The sequence below is a fragment of the Lipomyces oligophaga genome (assembly GCF_038497815.1).
Source record: "Lipomyces oligophaga strain CBS 7107 unplaced genomic scaffold V1516scaffold_8, whole genome shotgun sequence".
NCBI lineage: Eukaryota > Fungi > Ascomycota > Lipomycetes > Lipomycetales > Lipomycetaceae > Lipomyces > [Lipomyces] oligophaga.
The window spans coordinates 513695-533027 of record NW_027117792.1 but is presented as its reverse complement, the minus strand read 5'-3'; the positions used below and the strand labels follow the sequence as shown (position 1 = coordinate 533027).

Below are 19333 nucleotides of genomic sequence, written 5' to 3'. Positions count from 1 at the left end.
TGTCCAAAAATCAATTTGTCACGAGTCCTGGTCTGGAGAGGGAAGAAATCTCTAACTCGCTCGCTCTCAGGTCTGCTTGATCTGATCAGCTAAAAGGCTCGACTGAAAACCTCGACAGTCAAATCAACAACCAGGAGCCCTCTGGATTTGTCGATAGTGAATAAGTTTGGTCTTTGAAGATATGAGCTCGGCCTCGCAACCAGTTTCGGATGTAAACAAACCTTCAGATCGCGTCGCGAGAGCAAATCTATGAGTTTAATTACCACGCGTTTTTCCAACGCACGTGTTGTATATCACGTGATACCGACCTCATCTTCAGGACGAAAGGCTGACCACGATCTCAAAATGTTTTTGACAAAAAGTTTCTGTGGCCCTTGGTAGTACTAGACAAGATCTGGGGCTGACGGAGAATATGAATAAAATTTCTAAGAAGCTGAGAAGTTGGAAAAATATCTTTGCGGTTAGTCGGACAGAAGCTTACAGTACTCTAAATTTCAGTCCAGACATTTCTCTTGCTCGCAAGCTTGATGAAGAAGATGTAGTTGCAAATGCGAGAAGTAAATTTTACATTCCTACCAGGGCGCAGATAACTGAGAGTATGTTTTTGCTATCTGTTTCTGAGAGCTTAAACTGAAGCAGATTATTATAGATCCAAAATGTTTGAACCCCCACAGCTCATCGATTTACTTTGCAGGTAATTCGTTAGGTTTGCAGCCGAGGCGTACGCGAGAGTTATTGTTTGAAGAATTAGACGTTTGGGCGAAGGTTGGGGTGAATGGACATTTTCGACATCCGCATGGTCGGCCATGGATGACAATTGATGAGACGGTCAAAGGGAAGATGGCCACTGTTGTTGGAGCGCATGAGGAAGAAGTAGCAGTCATGACAACTCTAACGACCAATCTACAGTTATTAATGTCGTCCTTTTATAGACCCACGGACAATCGATACAAAATTATTATTGAAAAAAAGGCATTTCCCAGTGACCATGTAAGTTTATGGGCAAAATTGAGGTAGCAGAGCTGAAGCTAATGGGATTTAGTATGCTGTTGAATCGCAGATCTATATGAACAATTTAGAGCCAGCCGAAGCACTTGTTCTGGTTGAACCTCGAGAAGGGGAGCATCTGATAGACACAGAGGTCATCCTGGAGACTGTCAAGAAGCATGCGGACAGTACGGCTTTGTTGCTGTTACCTGGAATTCAATATTATACGGGTCAGGCATTTGAAATAGAAAAAATCACAAAGTTTGCGAAAGGATTAGGCATAATTGTTGGTTGGGATATGGCCCATGCAGCTGGAAACCTCGCTCTGCGACTTCACGACTGGGAGGTAGATTTTGCAGCATGGTGTACATACAAGTATTTAAATGCGGGGCCCGGAGGAATCGGTGGTTTGTTTGTGCATAAGAAGCATTTCGACCGGCCGAGATTGACTGGTTGGTGGGCACATGACAAGGAGACCAGATTTCAAATGGACAATCGTAAGTTATCTGTGTTTGTATAGACAAAGATGGAATCTGACCTCTTCAGAGTTTGTGCCATCGTATGGTGCGTCTGCATTTCAACTCTCGAACCCATCCGTGCTGGACATGGTTGCACTTCTTGGTTCACTCGAAATATTTTCAGAGTACACGATGCCGGTTTTGCGGGCCAAATCTGAATCGCTCACCAGATATCTCGAAGCTATGCTCCAGTACAAATTTCCGGATTCCCCATTCTCTATCTTGACGCCGTCTGATATACGTCAGCGAGGTGCTCAGTTGAGCTTGCTGTTCAGACCTGGTTTGATGAAGGATGTGCATGCGATATTGGAAAGTAACGGAGTTATTACTGACGAACGCAAGCCAGATGTTATTCGTGTAGCTCCAACGCCATTGTATAATAGCTATGAAGATGTATGGAATTTTGTCGAACTTTTGAGAAAGGCCGTAGATGAGGTTTTAGTCAAATAAAGCGATTTTAATTTTTTGTATATGTTATTGGTTAGAACGGAGTAGTTACTGTGGCTAGTAATAGAGTTTTGAGTGGTTGTTAGTCCACCCAATTTTGAGAAAGCCCTTACAATCTAGGTCGCAGTTAGCACTATCACCGACATATTCGCAATTAACTAGGAAACAGGGTTTAAAATACAATCATGATTTCTATTAGAGGACTCAAAGGCTCGTGTAGACAAATCGGACAATTTTCTAGAAAATTACACGCGAGTTCAGTGCGATTGACCGAGGCGGCTAATTCTACAACACCCCACCTGGAGAAGAGCAGCGACCAGCAGGATAAGACTACGCATTTTGGATATCGAGATGTCCGCGAATCGGATAAAGAAGAATTAGGTGAGATCTGCTTCTGCAAGTGCGAGAGAAACTTCAGATTATCTTGCTATGGAAGCCGATTACTAACGACTCGAATTGTTCATGATTAGTGAAGGAAGTATTTTCTTCCGTCGCAAAGTCCTACGACATTATGAACGACGTAATGTCGTTTGGTATCCATCGTCTTTGGAAGGATCACTTCGTGTCCAAGCTGGACCCCGGCCGACGTCCTGGCGGAGAACCATTATCAATCTTAGATGTTGCAGGCGGAACCGGTGATATTGCTTTTAGAATGCTGGATTGGGCGTCTGACATACACAACGATAACCAGAGCAAGGTGCTCGTGGTAGACATCAATCCTGATATGCTTGCGGAAGGCAAAAAGCGATCATTAGCTACTAAATACGGCGATGGTAAGTGGATACCACCTGAGTTTGGATGATCGTTTGGTACAAGATCTTCAATCGGATCTGCGACGGGACTGACAAAGCGCAGGAGCTCGCATCGACTTCAAAGTTCAGAACGCCGAAATACTAGACGCAGTTCCCGACAACTCTCAGGATTTGTATACGGTTGCGTTCGGGATCCGCAACTTCACCAACATCCCGGCTGCACTCAAAGCAGCACACCGTGTCCTTAAACCGGGCGGTGTTTTTGCATGTCTCGAGTTTAGCAAGGTGAACATGTCTGTGATGGACATGATCTACCAGCAGTATTCGTTCAACATTATCCCGCTCATGGGCCAGCTAGTCGCGGCTGACCGCGAATCCTACCAGTACTTGGTAGAGAGCATCCAGCGATTCCCATCGCAAGACAAGTTTGCTGCTATGATCAAGGAAGCTGGGTTCGAGGTCTCTGGACCCGGATACGAAAACCTTACGTTTGGAGTGGCCGCGATCCATGTAGGTGTTAAGATCTAGTTGAGCAGTTGAAGCATGTGGTATTACTACTAGTTGGACTACAATTGTACTTACTGTACAGTAGAGAAGGGAGCAATGTGGCTGACTAACGCCCTTCGTAACAGACAGCTAGCTTTCAGTCCAGTCAATCAGGCGGCTTTGGTTTCAAAGCAGCATGGAAAATTGTAAATATGATGGAACCAGACTAGGTTTTATAAGCCGGTTGGACTATAATATATCGAAATTACTTATGCAGAACTAGTAGATGTAGGAGGGGAGGGGGGGTGCAGAAAGGCTTCCTAAAGCAGAAGTCTTTGTTCAATCGTTTTTTGCTTGCTAGTCTCTTCTCGTCAGAGCAAATATACACTACACATCAGGCCAGCAAATGGATAATATTTGATTTTCAGAAACAAGTGTTACTGCCGATCTGGAAATTACTTGATTAAAACACGAAACAAGTAATTCCATAGTAGAGATTCTCATCACAGCTCATTCCTTAACTCGGACGCAGATCGCGCACCACTGTCTCATCCGTTCTCGTTCCCTAGCTCGCCCTACATGTCAAGATCACAGGGTACGGGTCCAATTGCGGGTGAACACGGAAGAGGTAAGGGGAGTCTAGCCGATAGTACCCGATATCCACATGTGGAAATGTTCAACCGGTCCGTGGCACGGTAATGTCGGCAGTAGTCGGAATGCGGTGCACCCAATTTCTTCCGAAGGCCAACGACGCAGAGAAGGGGGGTAAGAATGGGGGGGTTAAGCGACCGTAGAAGCAGAGCCTGGAAAAAGCAAAACAGGGAAATACCGGGTAGATCTCGGAAGCTATGCTAAGCGTAAATAAACGTAAGGTCTTATTTGATATTCGCTGTTAGATATTCGATATTCGATATTCAAAGTGCATAATGCGATATGCGATAACGCTGGACAGCTCGATCAGGACTGTCTTAGAGAGGTCATATGAGCAACAGAAGTAGGCATATGGCACGTGGCTGCCCTTCAAGGAAACCATCCCAAGTGCCCGCCTGATTTTACAGCGTCTGCCGCGACCTTGCGAGCGGGGGAGCTGAAATCGGAGGAACGGTTGGGTTGCCAGTTCTTCGGACTAGCCATGCGGGTTCGTGCTAAGCCGTCCGGACAACATACGCAACAACCACATTGCAACAAACATCTCGAGTTTCTGGCCCTGTAAACAGCCTAACAGCGGTCCGGCGCCCGTCTGATTACGAGCAGAATAGACAATTGATGCTATAATCTCCAATAGACTTCGCACAGAGTTTAGCAAGTAATCTGCACATGTCCAGGATCTCTTTGCTCTCTCACACCCAGTTTGGTCACCGCACTAAGTCGGAGCAAACCGGGGACCGGCGTTCCGAGCTATTTTCGTGCCAACCCCACAAAAGCAAATGGCGCTTCCGGAAGAGCGGGGCTGGACTTGGACCAACGCGGGGCATCCAGCGCTAGACCAGAAGGGGACCTGTGCTGGGGGACCGCTTCCGACGCCGCACTTTGAAGCTGTCCGAAGCTTCTCACACACTGCTCATGCTGGAGAAAAGAATACTTACAGCAGGCGGCCGCGGCTCGGGCTGTGTCGCTCGGCCGAAGACCGCGGGACAGAGTGTAGAGCAGAGATCGCAAGAGAACAGAATTCAGGAAGACGAGAACAGAGAAAATGCTAAAATTCAGTAGAAACGCAGCAGACAGATAGAAATTTGAACATGAAGGATACGCCAAATGCTAAGACAGTGACGGTGACCGATCGAAGCTCGAGGGGAGCATTTCACGCTGCGTTGAACCACGCTCCCATCTCGATCCCAGATCAGCTGGCCGCGTTTGGCGACTCATCTCGTAGCTATTTCAGACACGCTGGGCCACCGTAAAACTTAATCCCGCCCTGTCGTTGAAACCGGCTTGTTCTGAGCAGAAAAAAACCACCTTCGCGAAAACACACTTGCGCGATCCGACACACTCTCTGACCCGCCCCGCTCCCCGTTCCGTTCCCTCGCTCCGTCGGTCTATTTAAACATCGCAGGACCCCGTTTTTCTGCTTCAGTTAGATTCGTTGATTCTTCCCGTGCATAGTCATTTCTACTCCGTCTAGCTATCCGCTATTGCTGCTGCCTGAGTCGACTGCTGATCACAACCATGTCCTTCGTCAATAAGACTAATCTTTATCCTAACGGCGTCAAGCCAAACCCTACTGAGGTTGAGAACCATCTCTATGAAGTTGTATGTTATTTTTTAGTTATCTGGATTTTACCGAGAAATATAAAAAAAACAAGTAATATTAACACTTAGCATAGGCTCATATTGACTACAACTCCCTTACTATTCAGCACAATCCCTCTGTTCCTTCTTTGTACGAGGATGCGCTTGTCTACGAATCTGGCTCTGCCATTTCCTCTGCCGGTGCTCTCGTAGCTAACTCTGGATCGAAGACTGGTCGTTCTCCCAAGGACAAACGTCTTGTTGATGAAGAGACTTCTCGTGATGATGTCTGGTGGGGACCTGTCAACACCAAGCTCCCTATTGAAGTCTGGAAGATTAACAGAGAGCGTGCTGTCGATTACCTTAACACTCGTTCCCGTCTTTATGTTATTGATGCCTATGCTGGCTGGGATCCTGCCTATCGTATCAAAGTGCGTGTCGTCTGCGCTCGCGCTTACCACGCTCTCTTCATGCGAAATATGCTTATCCGTCCTACTCCTGAGGAGCTCAAGGTCTTTGGCAAGCCTGATTTCACTATTTACAACGCAGGTGCTTTCCCTGCTAATCGCTTCACTTCTGGCATGACTTCTCCTACTTCCGTCGATATCAATTTCAAGGATCACGAGATGGTTATCCTTGGTACTGAGTATGCTGGAGAAATGAAGAAGGGTGTCTTGACTGTTATGTTCTATCTCATGCCCGTCAAGTACGATGTTCTTACTCTTCACTCCTCTGCTAACGAGGGTAAGGATGGTGATGTCACTCTCTTCTTCGGTCTCTCTGGTACCGGTAAGACCACTCTTTCTGCGGATCCCGCTCGTCTTCTCATTGGTGATGATGAGCACTGCTGGTCAGACCATGGTGTCTTTAACGTCGAGGGTGGCTGCTATGCCAAGTGCCTTGATCTTTCCCTTGAGAGAGAGCCTGATATTTTCAATGCTATCCGTTTCGGCTCTGTTCTCGAGAACGTTGTCTTCGATCCTTCTTCCCGTATCGTCGATTACACTGATGCTACTCTTACCGAGAACACTCGTTGCGCTTATCCTATTGAGTACATCCCGAACGCCAAGATTCCCTGCTTGTCGCCTAACCATCCTACCAACATCGTTCTGCTCACCTGTGATGCTCGTGGTGTTCTTCCTCCTATTTCACAGCTCACTAATGAGCAAGTCATGTACCACTTCATTTCTGGTTATACTTCTAAGATGGCCGGTACTGAGGATGGCATTACTGAGCCCCAGGCTACTTTCTCTGCTTGCTTCGGCCAGCCTTTCTTGGTTCTCCATCCTATGCGCTATGCTCAGATGCTGTCAGATAAGATGACCAAGCATAATGCTAAAGCTTGGCTTCTTAACACCGGCTGGACCGGTAAGTCTGCTTCGAAGGGTGGTTCTCGTTGCCCTCTTAAGTATACTCGTGCTATTTTGGATGCTATCCACTCTGGTGAGCTTGCTAAGGTTGAGTATGAGAAGTTTGATGTCTTCAATCTCTATGTTCCTAAGACTTGCCCCAATGTTCCTCCGGAGATTCTTAACCCTGCCAAGAGCTGGGCTGATGGTACTGAGGACTTTGCTGTTGAAGTTGGCAAGCTTGGTGGTCTCTTTGCTGATAACTTTGATAAGTATAAGGATGGTTGCAGCAAGGATGTCATTGCTGCTGGTCCTTCCAACTAAGCAAGTTTTAAAATTTGACTGTTGACGGTTATAATTAATTTGGTTTACATTGGGATAATATATTGGGCATTAGGTAAAAATTGTTGTAGCACCTTTTTTGTAGATTTCAGGAATTGAGAAAAGTGTTAAAAGAGTTAATGAATTGAAAATTTTAATTATATATATATATAATACGTAATGTGGTTCGTTTTAAGAGCTACGAGGCTACTTACCTGCTGAGGTTTAGATTGCAATGTGAGATTTGCGTATTGAAAGTCTTGTTGCGGGAAAATAATCCCTACCGATCAAAACAATAACTAGAATTATATAAATCGGATATGATTGTAATAAAAAATATATGTACAAATTCGACAGATGTGATCGTATCGTCGATAATTAGGCAAATTATACTTTTGCTAGCGTATCCGAAGCTGCTTCCTCTGCGCTAACTGTATTTTCTTTTAACATTTCTTCTTCAAGTTTTTCAACACCGCCCTTAATTTCAACAATCTCTTGAGCGTTTTCCCACGCGTGATATCTTTCTAAGAGCACTGTCCGAATTCCCGCCATTGTCGCTTGTACACTCTGGCGCTGTGTCTGGTAGAAATCTTCGCCAGTTAAAAAATCGTTTTGTCCGTATAATCTCTGAATAGCATTTGCTTCAGTTCCAAGAATGTTCATCTCCTTAAGACAGATATACCACAGACTATGGAGATCTTCGTAACTTTTTCTTCTCAGCTCTGCAACTGACCATGCACGCCCGCTGTTAGTGACTAGATCTGGATCAGCCAGGGCAACATCGCGGTTTCTAAAAAACTGATAGAGTGGATGATCGCTTGGTGTCGTGATTGCCGATGGTGCAGGAGTAATTGGCGGTCGAGGTTGTAAATCTTTGTGTTCGTGCGGCAAACTAGAGACGAGCTGCTTGACAGAAGAGTCAGTCGGACCAGCAGAGGCAATCGGAAGTATAATATCATCCGCAGGCCGAATATATCGTTGCTTTCGGTGACGTCTTCTAGACTTTGGTATTGTAGTGGCCGAATTCGCTGCAGAAGATGATGAAGCGTAGCATCGTCTAGATACAACTGGAGCCAAACTTCGGACGTTGCTCGTGAAGATCAACCGCCGAACAGGGGTGATCATACCAGTCGGTCCTATCATAACTGTATTCTTCCTAGCTCGTTCAATAAATAGTTACCGGCTAGTACACTATTGAAAACACAGAATTAGTTTTGGTACAATTAATTCCTGCCAATGGACAACCATGCAAAAGGAAATTTTCGGGAACGTCAGTGAGCACTTATGCTTACAAATACAAGGTTCTTGTATGTTATGGCCATCCGTAGCAAAGCAAAAACGAAATAGATGACTAGAAGCACTCCACGCAACAAGTTTTACAGTCACAAAAAAAGCTTATTAAAAAATAAAACCAATTTGAAACGATAAACTCCTTGGTTATTGTACTGTATCAAGCGTGACGCGTGTGAGCGATATGGTGTTCTGTTACTATGACAACAAGTAAACATCGATGAAAACAATTCGTACGCGTTTGCGGTTTCGCGTCCCCCTCACAGATCTGGAGCCTGCCTACTTGGGTCTGTACATACGGACATGCGCTCAAGATGGAAGATGACTCCGCTTCTTACATTCCGTATTCCTCTTTCTCTTGCTGTTCTCGCTCCACACGACCGCGTTGAATTCTGTTTAGTCTTCCCGATTGATCCGTCTGAATCGATAAGGAGATATTCACATATCTTTTCGTTTCCAAGTTCAACGAATACCGATTATTATTGAAAGTGATTGAGAAGTTCCGGTTGGTAAACTAGAAGACTAACTTTCCTAACGCAAAGAATGTCTTTTTTCCACCCTTCCAACCATCCTTTGAATCCATTTGGATCTGATTCTGGATCGAGAAGCAAGTCATTTCAATCAGCTCAGCAAAAGCTCGAATCTTCTGTTTCCCAGCTGAGAATCTCAGGACATCCTTCGTCATCTCCACAGCAAAATATGGGTGTAAGACAGCCTTTTTTTCCTGTTGCTATTGCGAATCAGTCGAATCAATCTCCTCGAATCGCTTCTAATATGACCTCCTCATTGGGATCTCCTGGCACTGCTCGTATGTCGGACCGAAACAATTTACTTTTGACCTGAATTTCTGCTGATCTCAATTTTAGGTGTACATCGTGTACCACATGATGACATGAACATGCAAGAGCAGATTGGTTTGATGGCAGGTCATCGAACGCAGTCCGAAGCTCAATCTAAGAGAAAAATTTATGTTCGTACCGACGACGAGCAGTTTGCTCTTCCTCTCTCCAAGGTTCAAACCAACGAAGTACGTTACACTTTGTGATTTCTGGTGTCCTACCGTTCTAATGACTGACTATCTTAGGGCTTGATTAGTTTCTTGACTCGGTTCTACTCACCTGACCAATTACCTCGCGTGCAAATTCGCTATGATTCTACGGTGCTGGATGCTGATGGAACTATTAAAGGACCTATTTGTGGAGGTGCCGTCATTTATCCAGAATACTGGGAATCTCTTGTTGAGGATAGCATGCGTATCTTGATCCGCATTTTGCCGACCGATTCGGATATGCCAGCTCATTCTATCGAGTCAGACTCTGAATCAGGAGCCATTCACACGATCTCATCTGATACGACTAGGTCTGATATTCTCTCAGCAAGTGGGCTGGCATCTTCCTTCAATGACGCAGAGTCTTCTGCTACTATGGATCTGAAGCATTCCGAGAATAATCTAGGCACAGACATGTTTGGCAAGGAGAATGCTATTGCAGATCCTCCTCGTACTTATTCTGCCGTTGCCAAACGTTCAGTAGCTCCACTCTCGGTATCAACTAATGCTGCAAAACCTGTTTCTTTGTTGTCTTCCGGTGGGTCAAAGCAGGTTGCTCAAGTGACTATGATGCCGGAAGACACATCTTCGCTGTATCAACGAAAATACAAATCTGGCCGAATGTCTGCGATGTCTGTTGATGAAGCTTTACAGCTGGTAGAATCGGATCCATTTAGTTTGACCTATCTTGCGTCTATTACTATCCTTGCCCCCATGCTTCCTGAATGGAGACGATTGACTCATCCCAGGTTGAGTCCGAATATTGTCACTATTCGTCCATGCAACGAGAATACGTTGTGGATTTTTTGTGTGGTCCAGAAGACACTGCATCCGATCACGGTTCGTGCTTTTGAGACGATTGACATTGAAGAGTTGATTCTGCGCGTTGTTCCTCCTGAGGTTGGCAAAGAAAAGACTGTGGTTCTGTGGCGGAACATGAAGTTTGGAGGCGAAGGACTTCCTCCATCTACATACCAAGCTAAAAGAGAGACTCGGGGAACAGGTGGACGAGTCATGTGGAAGAAAAATCTTGCTGTGCTTGCTGTTAAGAACGCGGAAGTGTTTGTCCTCGTGTATAAGTCTGTGGACACGGATTGGAAGCCTCAGCCTAATGCTCTGTTAGAGGAAATGCAACCAGACAAGCTAGTGGCTGCGAAGCGTAAATCCAAATCCCGTACGACGAATGAGGATGATACTCTAAGTGAGGATGGCAAATTGTTTGGCACGGAGCACCTGCGATCGGACCAGCACGATGTGGAGAAAGACCAGATGAGTGACGATTCAGCAGATATCGCAGTGAAGTATTTCGAGAAACATGACTCTGTCAGATATTCAATGGAAGATGAAGACTGATATATATATGCACTAAGGAGTAAACGGAGTTATTTTTATTTGAAATTTATCTTTCAGAACATCGCGAGCCGGGACGGGTCGATAGGAACAGCATATGCAAGATATAAATTATAAAACGTAGGGAGCGAAGGTAACGGACTCTAGGCAGATAACAGTGATACGAGATATGCAGAAATACAAGATAATATTTAATATATAATATTTCAATGAGAAAAGTGAATAAATATCTATATGCGATGAATGATCTAACCTATATTTTTGATTTGAAAGCGATGGATGCGACAGCTGCGTCATCAGGAGATGGCCCAAGAATTGCATCCAATTGGGCTGTATTCAAATACTCAGGACCTAACTGATCCAAGGAAGTGACCCCGAGAAGTCGTAAGGCAGTTTCAAGTTCCTCTCTTAAGATCTGGATTGCTCTATTCACTCCTTGCTGGCCGAATCCACCGGCCAAACCAAAAAGAGCAGGACGGCCTATTCCCACTTGTTTTGCACCCAAACAAAGAGCTTTAACTATGTCAGTTCCCCTTCTGATCCCACCGTCAATATAGATTTCGAGGTGGGATTTCAAAACTTGAGGAGCATAACGATTGAGTTCACGGAGAATCATAATAGGAGCAGGAGCGCCTTCCAAAGCACGGCCACCATGATTAGAAAGCATGACACCGTCGACAAGAGGAATATTCGTTTTCTTTTCGCGTTGAGAGGCAGCAAGGATGACGTCTTCGACAGACTGGAGGCCTTTGAGAATAATTTTCACATCTTTTGGAAGTAATCCACGGAGCCACTTCAAATCGTCCCACACAAGATCAGCAGCAGTACCTTGAAATAAGGCTCGGCCAACACCACCAGCCGCTTCTTCTTTACCACCTCTACCAGAGGCAGCAGAAAGTGGTTGTTCAGCACCGTCTTCGTCGTCGTCAGGAATTCCACTTTCGCGGGCCTCTTCTCTGCCTACTCGTTCGTCGAGCTCACGCTTCCCCGGAGCTGGAGCGTCAAGTGTAAGTACAACTGCTTTACAGCCCGCCTTGACGACTTCGGCAAGCTGTTTAACACTTCGTTCACGCTCGAACTGGACGTAAAGCTGGAACATGAAAGGTTGGGCTGGATCTACGCGGGCTGAGACAATATCTGGATATTTCAACGAAGCATTGTTGGAAATCATTTGGACGATTCCTTGAGATCCGCATGCACGAGCGATTGCTTTTTCACCATCTGGATGAGCCAGACGAGCCAAGGCTGCTGGACTGACGAAAAGTGGTAAACTTGTTCTGGTGCCAAGAATATAAGATCTCGTATCGACAGTAGTCACATTTCGGAAGATCCGGGGACGGAAACGGATCAACGAAAATGCAGTGTTGTTAAAAGTTTTCGTCTCCATGTCGTCCGAAGCCGAAAAATAATATGCCCAAGCTTTTTTGGAGAGCGTGCGATGCGCGTGCTCTTCGATATCGGCAATGTTGATCATATCGGCCGGTGTTTCCTTGTAATCTACCATTTTGATCGAATCGGACGGAGCTAGAGCTTGGTGCTGTGGAGCGGTTGTTGGTTCAGATTGAATTGGATTCGTAGTGGTCTCCGCAGAGGGTTCAGTCGCAGCAGATGCAAAGTCAGGCAGTCCTACGATTGCAGAATCGTCTTTGAATACTTCCTCTAAAGTGCCCGGAGGATGGATAGCGTCAAAATCGTCTGTTGCGTCTTTGCCAGCACGTACAAGAATCGAACGCTTTCCACCTGGATGGTCGGGTAGAAAATTGGTTACGTCGTAGACTTTGCCGTGGATGATAACCCAGCAGGAGCTTGCGGATTTATGCGAGTCAAGTTCTGTTTGGCTAATTGTGCGCGGTGACATGATATGACTTCTCAATAGAAGTAAATTCGTCCCTAATTCTCGGCTAACTCTCAAATTGTATATGGAGAAAGAGACATGAGAAACCAACAAGACAGATACTAAATGCAGCGCGGGGAAGTCCACTTCTTTAAGAATCAGCCAAATCTCCGCATATGCCGATTTCCAGCACTTGGCTGAGGATACGGCGGAAATCAGAACAGAACATGATCGTGCGGCGCAAGACCGACTTAGGGCGACGTGGGGTCAGGCGGGCAGCAAGAAGGCAATAGTGGGGGAGGACACAAACAATATTCAGTTTAGGGCTTAATATTAGGAAATACTATCATGTTTACGTAATCATATAGGACTTACTTAATTAGGATAGCTGATTGCATCATGGACTCAGCGGGTTAGGGTCATGATTGCAGCTGAGCGCCAGTATGATTCTGCTTACCGGCTAGCTGGCTGGTTGGCTGGTTGGCTGGTTGGCTAGTTGGAGACAAGTGGCTCGAATCGGGAGTAATCAGATGAAAGACAATACGTACAATTTTGGTTCGGCGATTGAGTTTGTGGTGAGACTTTGATATGGTTTTGTTGGATAGATCAGCGAATATTTAGGAAACATACGTCAGATCAGGCGCCGATCCATGTCGGTTTTTTACGTAGACGACAATCGCTCGTCCCAGCAGCGACAGAAGCCCAACAAGAAGCCAAACTGTCTAGGAATCAGCAACTGGTCCGACAAGCAGAGACACAATCACGTGGAGTAGTATGCCGGCAAGAAAAGCATGTAGATCATATGACTTCGTCGGCTCGATTGGCTGATCTTATCTCTTGTGTGCTGCGGCCTGGAAGAAGAAAGAACACCTTACTTACAGGTACATGACCCTGTGTGCCTCGAGTCCTGACTGTCTATCTTTCTGCGGATAGAACCGGAAGAAGGCTCGGAGCGACTGACCTGGTCGTCGTCGAGGTGGCCAGAGAGAGTTGCTCTGCACAATTGGAAGCAATGAGCAGGGGGACTTACTGCAGCAGATAGTATCAGCCAGACAGCAATCACTATTGTCACCAGGTTCTGACAACGGCAAGCTGACCACGACCACAGCCAGCTTCCTTCCCCGCCCAAAGAGGGCCGAGTTGCTAATAACAATCGTCGTTGCTGCTGAACGTTGCTCAAGTTTCACCACCAATTATATGGCAGAGCGTAATTTCTTTACATGAGCTCCCAGCTTGTTGGGAAGTTGCATTGTAATGCCGAGTATATGCCATAATCGTGATTCTGGAGTGCATTTAAATACATAATTGTCATTAACGCTTGGTTGCCCAACATCTCCCAACTCCCACATGGCTGGCTTGTTGGGGCTTTTGGGGGCCGACTTTCACCCTGAAAGAAAAAACACGTCCGGTCGCTTGCCAGCCCTTTGGGCCGCCGCACTACCCAGCACCCTTTGCTGAGGGTCGGCAAACAGTTCAAATACAGGCGTAAGACTTTGGCGGCAAATCATTTTCTTTTGATTCTTGACCTATTGTTGAAATTTGGTTAGATTCTCTTGTTTTTGGATCTTTCTTTCTCTTGTAATCGTGTCTGCTTTCAACCATGGCCGTCGCTGCAGAGACATCGTCCGCTTTACCTGTTCCTCAGCAGGAAGAGCTTCGTCAGCGAGCAAGCGCATTCCCGGAAGCTGCTGCAGCCTCCCCAGCTCCTGCTACAAGTTCTTCAGCTAAGAGCGGTTCTTATAAGCACATTTCTGAACAGCCATGGACACTCACAAACTGGTATAGACATATCAACTGGCTCAATACTATTCTCGTCGTCATTATTCCTACTATTGGATGTACTTGGGCTTGCTTCACACCTTTGCAGACCAAGACAGCGATCTGGGCCTTCTTTTATTACGCCATGACTGGTCTTTCCATCACGGGTGGCTATCATCGATTATGGTCGCATAGAGCTTACTCGGGTCGTTTGCCGCTTCGTTTGTGGTGGGCCGCTTTTGGAGGTGGTGCTGTTGAAGGATCTATTCGCTGGTGGTCAGCGGGACATCGTGTTCATCACAGATATACTGATACTGACCGTGATCCTTACTCGGTTCGCAAGGGTCTTTTGTACTCTCACTTGGGATGGATGGTTCTCACCAAGAACCCCAAGAAATCAGGCCGAGTTGACATTTCAGATTTGAATGCTGATCCTGTCGTTCGCTGGCAGCATAAGAACTACGTCTTTGTTCTTCTTTGCATGGGTTTTCTTTTCCCTATGGTCGTTGCTGGACTCGGCTGGGGTGATTGGAAGGGAGGCTTGATTTGGGCTGGAATTGTCCGTCTTACTATTGTTCACCATGCTACCTTCTGTGTGAACTCGTTGGCTCACTGGATCGGCGACCAGCCTTTCGACGATAGACGATCGCCACGTGATCATGTCCTCACTGCGCTTGTTACTTTCGGTGAGGGATACCATAATTTCCACCACGAGTTCCCGTCAGATTACCGTAATGCTATCAAATGGTATCAGTATGATCCGACTAAGTGGGCTATCTGGGCGATGTCCAAGATTGGACTTGCATATGATCTTAAGACATTTTCGCAGAATGCTATCGAGCAGGGTCTCGTTCAGCAGAAGCAGAAGAAGCTAGACAAATGGCGCTCACGACTCAACTGGGGTGTTCCTCTTGAGCAGTTGCCTATTATGGAATACACTGAATTCCAGGAACAGGCCAAGGAGCGGTCGCTTGTTCTTATTGCTGGAGTTGTTCATGACGTTACGAACTTTATCGAACAGCATCCTGGTGGCAAAGCTTTGATTCAGTCTGGTATTGGAAAGGATGCGACAGCTATTTTTAACGGTGGTGTCTATGACCATTCGAATGCTGCTCATAACTTGCTTGCTACCATGCGTGTCGGTGTTATTCGCGGTGGCATGGAAGTTGAGGTATGGAAGATGGCCCAGCGGGAGAACAAGGATGCTACGATCATGCAAGACTCTGAGATGAACTCGATTGTTCGCGCTGGTCTTCAAGCTACTCGGGTTCAGGCTCCTGTCATGGGAGCCGGAGCTGCCTAAACTTCTTTTGTTTTGTTCCTTACCATTTGATTTGATTTGGCTTTGATGGTTCTATATGTTTTTTATATGTTTTTATATATATGTCTGTATGCAGATATAACTATGATGTCGGTTTGTTTTACTTTTTTGTCTTTTTTTCGGTTTACGAGCACTCGGATAGGTTATACAAAAATATGATTATAAACTCAACATGGAAATCATTGCAGTGATATGGCGTAGTCTGTAGGTTCTTTGTGATCACCCAGAACATATAGATAATTGCGATTGTCGAGATAACGTGTGAACAAGGCAGAGTAAGTTTATGCATGATTATGCATGACGCCGTGTGTTCACGCTCTATACGTCGGATCTGAGACTGGGAACCAAAACGGTGGACAAGATCCAGATAGATCTTAGACTGTCGTTTAGACCTTCAATGATGAGATCGATTAGATTGCTTGGGACGTAGATTGTATGAGAAAGGAGAATAAAAGAAACGACGAAGGGTTAAGAAAAAAAAAAAAAAAAGAAGGGGAGATAATTAAAGTCGAGTCGTCGAGAGAACAGACAGAGGAGGTTGGATAAGTTAATAGAAATGCCGTGCCTGGCGGTTCTATTACGTTCGAGTATAGTGAGGGGTATGAATCTCTGCTTGCGGCCAGAAGATGCGACGGTTGCGGTAAAAAGACTACAAGTAGAAAATAGGCGGAGCAAAGGAGATCGAGTTCCAGAGAACGGCGATTAGAATTGGGGCCGGAATAGATAGAGCACCAATACAGAGAGGGACAGGACAAGCCCTGAAGAGTAGATAGAGCGAGGGGCAAGCAGAGTGAATATGAAACAAAGGACAAGATGGACAAACAAGCCGAACAAGCAAATAGATTCAACTGTTTCGAAGAAGTAAACAAGTGACAGAGCACACAGCAAGTACAAGAAATAGGAGAACACTGTTTACGATGCTGCTGCCTTAACAGCAGCATGTCGACTAGATTGCAGTAATATATTTAATGGTAGCACGGATTGGACCAGATTAAAGCCGTATTTGTTGTTTGCATGCAATCAGGTGAGAACTGGGCCGTAATAAGGGGCAGGAGAAGCCAGAGTGGATGATGAAGCGGCCGCCCTGAATATTCAGGGCGCATGGTAGGTATATCATAATTGATTAATTGCGCTGTACGGCTGACGGACGACCAGCTGTGAGCAGCACAGGTCGAACCGGATCAGCCGAAGTCGTATCAAATTGGCAGCAGCAGAATCCTGCCGGATCGCTTTGAAAAGAAATAATCTGAACATTGATTTTTCACGATACCACTGTATAGTTGCTACAAAAACCAAATCAAAAGCGGTAATGATTTACATACAATAGAAAGCAGGGTGGAGAAGCTGGTAAATGGCAAACGAGTTCAAGGTCTTCCGAGTAAATCACAGATTCACAAAGCCTGATCACAAGGCATAATATATTACCCTTCCCTTTGACGTCGGCTCACAAGTATACGTATTAGATGTTTCTTGCACAAATTTGTCTGCGACTCTGCTGCAATGGACAGCAGACAAGAGATTTTCAGCATCTCTTTGACTGCCCCTAATAAGACTGCTTTCGAGCATTCGCTGCAGCAATCTGACATATAGCACGCTAGTTATTAGCATAGAAGATTTTAGTTACAGCTACAGCACCTTCTGCATGGGACAGGTTTTTTTTCGTAAATGTAAGACTTATCACCATAGAACATAGACAGCACGCCTCTACGGCTACGCCGATCGAGATCTCATGCAAGTTTTAATCGGGAACAGATGCGATCTGTTATGGCAATACACTCTTTTGTCTGGGAGCTCGATGGCCCCGGTTAGACTGTTAAACGCTTTCTGGAGAAATATTGGCCGAAAACTTTGAGCAGACAAGAGAACTGGTCGGCCCAGACTAGAAGGAATCGACAGATAATAAAGGGCTTTGGAAGCGTTGTGGGAAAATAAAAAAGGCGCCCGAACCGGATCGAGGCCAATCAATTGGAAGAAGAAACGAAACGCATGGTGCATGATTCTGTTATGCTGGATGATCTGCTGCGATTGAAAGACCTCTTCATCCGATAGACCGTAGAAATACATGAACTGATTTATCAGCCAGCCAGCTGTCCGCTGTATCTGAGATACTTTTCGACAAAATCAGCTGGGGACCTAACTGTAGACGACACGAAACACGGCTGAGAGGTCAAGTTAACAACAATCACGCATCGTGCAGCTGTTTTGACTTTCCACGGCCTGTTTCTGTACGCTGTTGCTCTGCTTATTGGGCCTTGCTAGGCCTTGCTAACCTGTCAACCAGCAGGTCCATAGAGACAGCTCCAAAGTAAAAAACGACAGAGCCTTGTGCTAGTCGTCTCATGCTTCATCATGTTTTCTGTCACACACACACGACTCCAGAGAGCTCAAGTTCCAAATCATAAACATCTGTCTGGCTAAACGAGCCAGTAGAACTGTCGAGTGGACTGTCCATTTAATCGTGCTCCACAACCCGAGAAATTGATGATATCTGATGAAGTGCAGTAGGGGAAAGACGGCTCGTTAGAGTTTCAAATAGAGTTTTCATCACGTGGAGTATTTCAGGTCCTGAAAATTCAGGAGGGCTGGCTGCGAGCAAGCTTGGCTTGTTTTTGCTGGCATTGCCAATCGCGCTGCTTTGAGGTTACATGTTTGAGCAGATTATCTGTTTCTGTAAACGCAAAAGACAGATTTTCTGCCAGGATTTTCAGCAAATTCTTCATTTTCTTGTAATTTTTTTATTGTTCTTCTCTCTTCTTTCGGAGGCGATTTCTGCTGTTTCCAGTCCGGCTCTTCGCCGATAGAAATTTGGTGCGTGCTGTTGTTTGCTGGACATAGAGGGGGCTGGGGAGGGCAGGAGAGACGGAGGAGGTGCCGGCCCGTTAGGATTGCGCCTCGTCGGCTCGACATCAAACTCTAGTTCCTAACTTTGGCGCTAGGGTACGAATCTCTGTCGACAGCGCCAGAAGTACTAGTGGCCTCAGCTGCTAAGCTGCCAAAATAGAGTTCATTTGCGGGAGCTCTTCTGCTTGTCTGGCCAAACTCAACAGCGAACGGTGTTATTACGGGCAGTCATTGTGTGCTCTCTCGAATGTGCTGGCAAGCCCAAGTCTCCCGACAGGACTTCTGCTCTGACGTCTGTGCTGGCTGTCTCCCTTCCGAGTGCTAAATATCATCGCACTCTGCGACTATAGTGAGCTCGTCTACACGAAAAGCCCTCAACACTGCGGACGGATGAGTCGGACTGTTGTTTACAAAATAATTGTTTCGGGCAGAAATAGTTGATGTAATCGCCTTTATCGTGCAATCCGGACTGTCTGGATCTATGCTGTTGTGGTCGCGAAAGATTGCTTAAAACGGACATACAGTGCTGATATTGTGTGCGTCCGCCTGACTAGGCTTGCTGTCTACGCTCGTCTTACTGATGGTCGAAAAGTTTTTGTGAAATATAACGGTAAAGGAGAACTCTGATGATAACACGAGAGGCGAGGAGAAGCGGCCAGTAGAAGCGAGAGGGCATTGTGAGCAGTAGGCGTCGCGCTCCCAGACCCTCCTCTCTGGCTTTGTGACCTCTGCTGCAGACCAAGAGGCGTACTTACCCTCTATGCAATGGACGCTTATGCATTTACACATTACGCGCATGTAC

General features: G+C 46.0%; 8 protein-coding genes across 8 annotated transcripts; 5 read left to right on the top strand and 3 right to left on the bottom strand.

Moving 5' to 3' along the window:
* Nucleotides 1-367: 367 nt before the first annotated feature.
* Nucleotides 368-2038, top strand: V1516DRAFT_708834 (pyridoxal phosphate-dependent transferase). The gene is made up of 4 exons (XM_066924204.1): nucleotides 368-596; nucleotides 650-990; nucleotides 1043-1484; nucleotides 1534-2038. Exons 1-4 carry the CDS (start codon nucleotides 413-415, stop codon nucleotides 1953-1955), a joined length of 1389 nt encoding a protein of 462 aa, XP_066775445.1. The 5' UTR covers nucleotides 368-412; the 3' UTR covers nucleotides 1956-2038.
* A 40-nt stretch (nucleotides 2039-2078) lies between these two features.
* Nucleotides 2079-3663, top strand: V1516DRAFT_681263 (UbiE/COQ5 methyltransferase). Its single transcript, XM_066923226.1, has 3 exons — nucleotides 2079-2333; nucleotides 2423-2725; nucleotides 2808-3663. Exons 1-3 carry the CDS (start codon nucleotides 2138-2140, stop codon nucleotides 3230-3232), a joined length of 924 nt encoding a protein of 307 aa, XP_066775444.1. The 5' UTR covers nucleotides 2079-2137; the 3' UTR covers nucleotides 3233-3663.
* Nucleotides 3664-5123: 1460 nt separating this feature from the next.
* On the top strand, nucleotides 5124-7251 carry V1516DRAFT_567819 (ATP-utilizing phosphoenolpyruvate carboxykinase). Its single transcript, XM_066919228.1, has 2 exons — nucleotides 5124-5440; nucleotides 5515-7251. Exons 1-2 carry the CDS (start codon nucleotides 5357-5359, stop codon nucleotides 7090-7092), a joined length of 1662 nt encoding a protein of 553 aa, XP_066775443.1. The 5' UTR covers nucleotides 5124-5356; the 3' UTR covers nucleotides 7093-7251.
* V1516DRAFT_681259 (mitochondrial 54S ribosomal protein uL29m) lies at nucleotides 7227-8335 on the bottom strand. The gene has a single exon (XM_066923225.1). The coding sequence runs from the start codon at nucleotides 8230-8232 to the stop codon at nucleotides 7477-7479; it is 756 nt and encodes a 251-aa protein (XP_066775442.1). The 5' UTR covers nucleotides 8233-8335; the 3' UTR covers nucleotides 7227-7476.
* Nucleotides 8336-8462: 127 nt separating this feature from the next.
* Nucleotides 8463-11001, top strand: V1516DRAFT_681256 (uncharacterized protein). Its single transcript, XM_066923224.1, has 3 exons — nucleotides 8463-9187; nucleotides 9246-9406; nucleotides 9464-11001. Exons 1-3 carry the CDS (start codon nucleotides 8923-8925, stop codon nucleotides 10778-10780), a joined length of 1743 nt encoding a protein of 580 aa, XP_066775441.1. The 5' UTR covers nucleotides 8463-8922; the 3' UTR covers nucleotides 10781-11001.
* On the bottom strand, nucleotides 10906-13056 carry V1516DRAFT_568387 (FMN-dependent dehydrogenase-domain-containing protein). Its single transcript, XM_066919230.1, has 2 exons — nucleotides 12987-13056; nucleotides 10906-12937 (listed from the first exon to the last, which is right to left on the bottom strand). The coding sequence occupies exon 2, from the start codon at nucleotides 12633-12635 to the stop codon at nucleotides 11031-11033; it is 1605 nt and encodes a 534-aa protein (XP_066775440.1). The 5' UTR covers nucleotides 12636-12937; nucleotides 12987-13056; the 3' UTR covers nucleotides 10906-11030.
* Nucleotides 13057-14211: 1155 nt separating this feature from the next.
* On the top strand, nucleotides 14212-15672 carry V1516DRAFT_697291 (uncharacterized protein; the record flags this gene model as incomplete). The annotated part of the gene is made up of 1 exon (XM_066924082.1): nucleotides 14212-15672. The coding sequence occupies one exon, from the start codon at nucleotides 14212-14214 to the stop codon at nucleotides 15670-15672; it is 1461 nt and encodes a 486-aa protein (XP_066775439.1).
* A 157-nt stretch (nucleotides 15673-15829) lies between these two features.
* On the bottom strand, nucleotides 15830-16997 carry V1516DRAFT_681245 (uncharacterized protein). The gene has a single exon (XM_066923223.1). The coding sequence runs from the start codon at nucleotides 16629-16631 to the stop codon at nucleotides 16101-16103; it is 531 nt and encodes a 176-aa protein (XP_066775438.1). The 5' UTR covers nucleotides 16632-16997; the 3' UTR covers nucleotides 15830-16100.
* Nucleotides 16998-19333: the final 2336 nt, after the last annotated feature.

Excerpts from the sequence above, each read along its gene's own strand:
- V1516DRAFT_681263 (XM_066923226.1), top strand. The coding sequence starts at position 2,138 with ATGATTTCTATTAGAGGACTCAAAGGCTCGTGTAGACAAATCGGACAA. Across the intron at positions 2,334-2,422 it reads ATCGGATAAAGAAGAATTAG|TGAAGGAAGTATTTTCTTCC; the intron begins GTGAGATCTGCT and ends GTTCATGATTAG. Across the intron at positions 2,726-2,807 it reads AGCTACTAAATACGGCGATG|GAGCTCGCATCGACTTCAAA; the intron begins GTAAGTGGATAC and ends GACAAAGCGCAG.
- V1516DRAFT_681256 (XM_066923224.1), top strand. The coding sequence starts at position 8,923 with ATGTCTTTTTTCCACCCTTCCAACCATCCTTTGAATCCATTTGGATCT. Across the intron at positions 9,188-9,245 it reads GGGATCTCCTGGCACTGCTC|GTGTACATCGTGTACCACAT; the intron begins GTATGTCGGACC and ends TCTCAATTTTAG. Across the intron at positions 9,407-9,463 it reads CCAAGGTTCAAACCAACGAA|GGCTTGATTAGTTTCTTGAC; the intron begins GTACGTTACACT and ends TGACTATCTTAG.
- V1516DRAFT_568387 (XM_066919230.1), bottom strand. The coding sequence starts at position 12,635 with ATGTCACCGCGCACAATTAGCCAAACAGAACTTGACTCGCATAAATCC.
- V1516DRAFT_681245 (XM_066923223.1), bottom strand. The coding sequence starts at position 16,631 with ATGCTGCTGTTAAGGCAGCAGCATCGTAAACAGTGTTCTCCTATTTCT.
- V1516DRAFT_681259 (XM_066923225.1), bottom strand. The coding sequence starts at position 8,232 with ATGATAGGACCGACTGGTATGATCACCCCTGTTCGGCGGTTGATCTTC.
- V1516DRAFT_567819 (XM_066919228.1), top strand. The coding sequence starts at position 5,357 with ATGTCCTTCGTCAATAAGACTAATCTTTATCCTAACGGCGTCAAGCCA. Across the intron at positions 5,441-5,514 it reads AGAACCATCTCTATGAAGTT|GCTCATATTGACTACAACTC; the intron begins GTATGTTATTTT and ends CACTTAGCATAG.
- V1516DRAFT_708834 (XM_066924204.1), top strand. The coding sequence starts at position 413 with ATGAATAAAATTTCTAAGAAGCTGAGAAGTTGGAAAAATATCTTTGCG. Across the intron at positions 597-649 it reads CAGGGCGCAGATAACTGAGA|ATCCAAAATGTTTGAACCCC; the intron begins GTATGTTTTTGC and ends AGATTATTATAG. Across the intron at positions 1,485-1,533 it reads CAGATTTCAAATGGACAATC|AGTTTGTGCCATCGTATGGT; the intron begins GTAAGTTATCTG and ends TGACCTCTTCAG.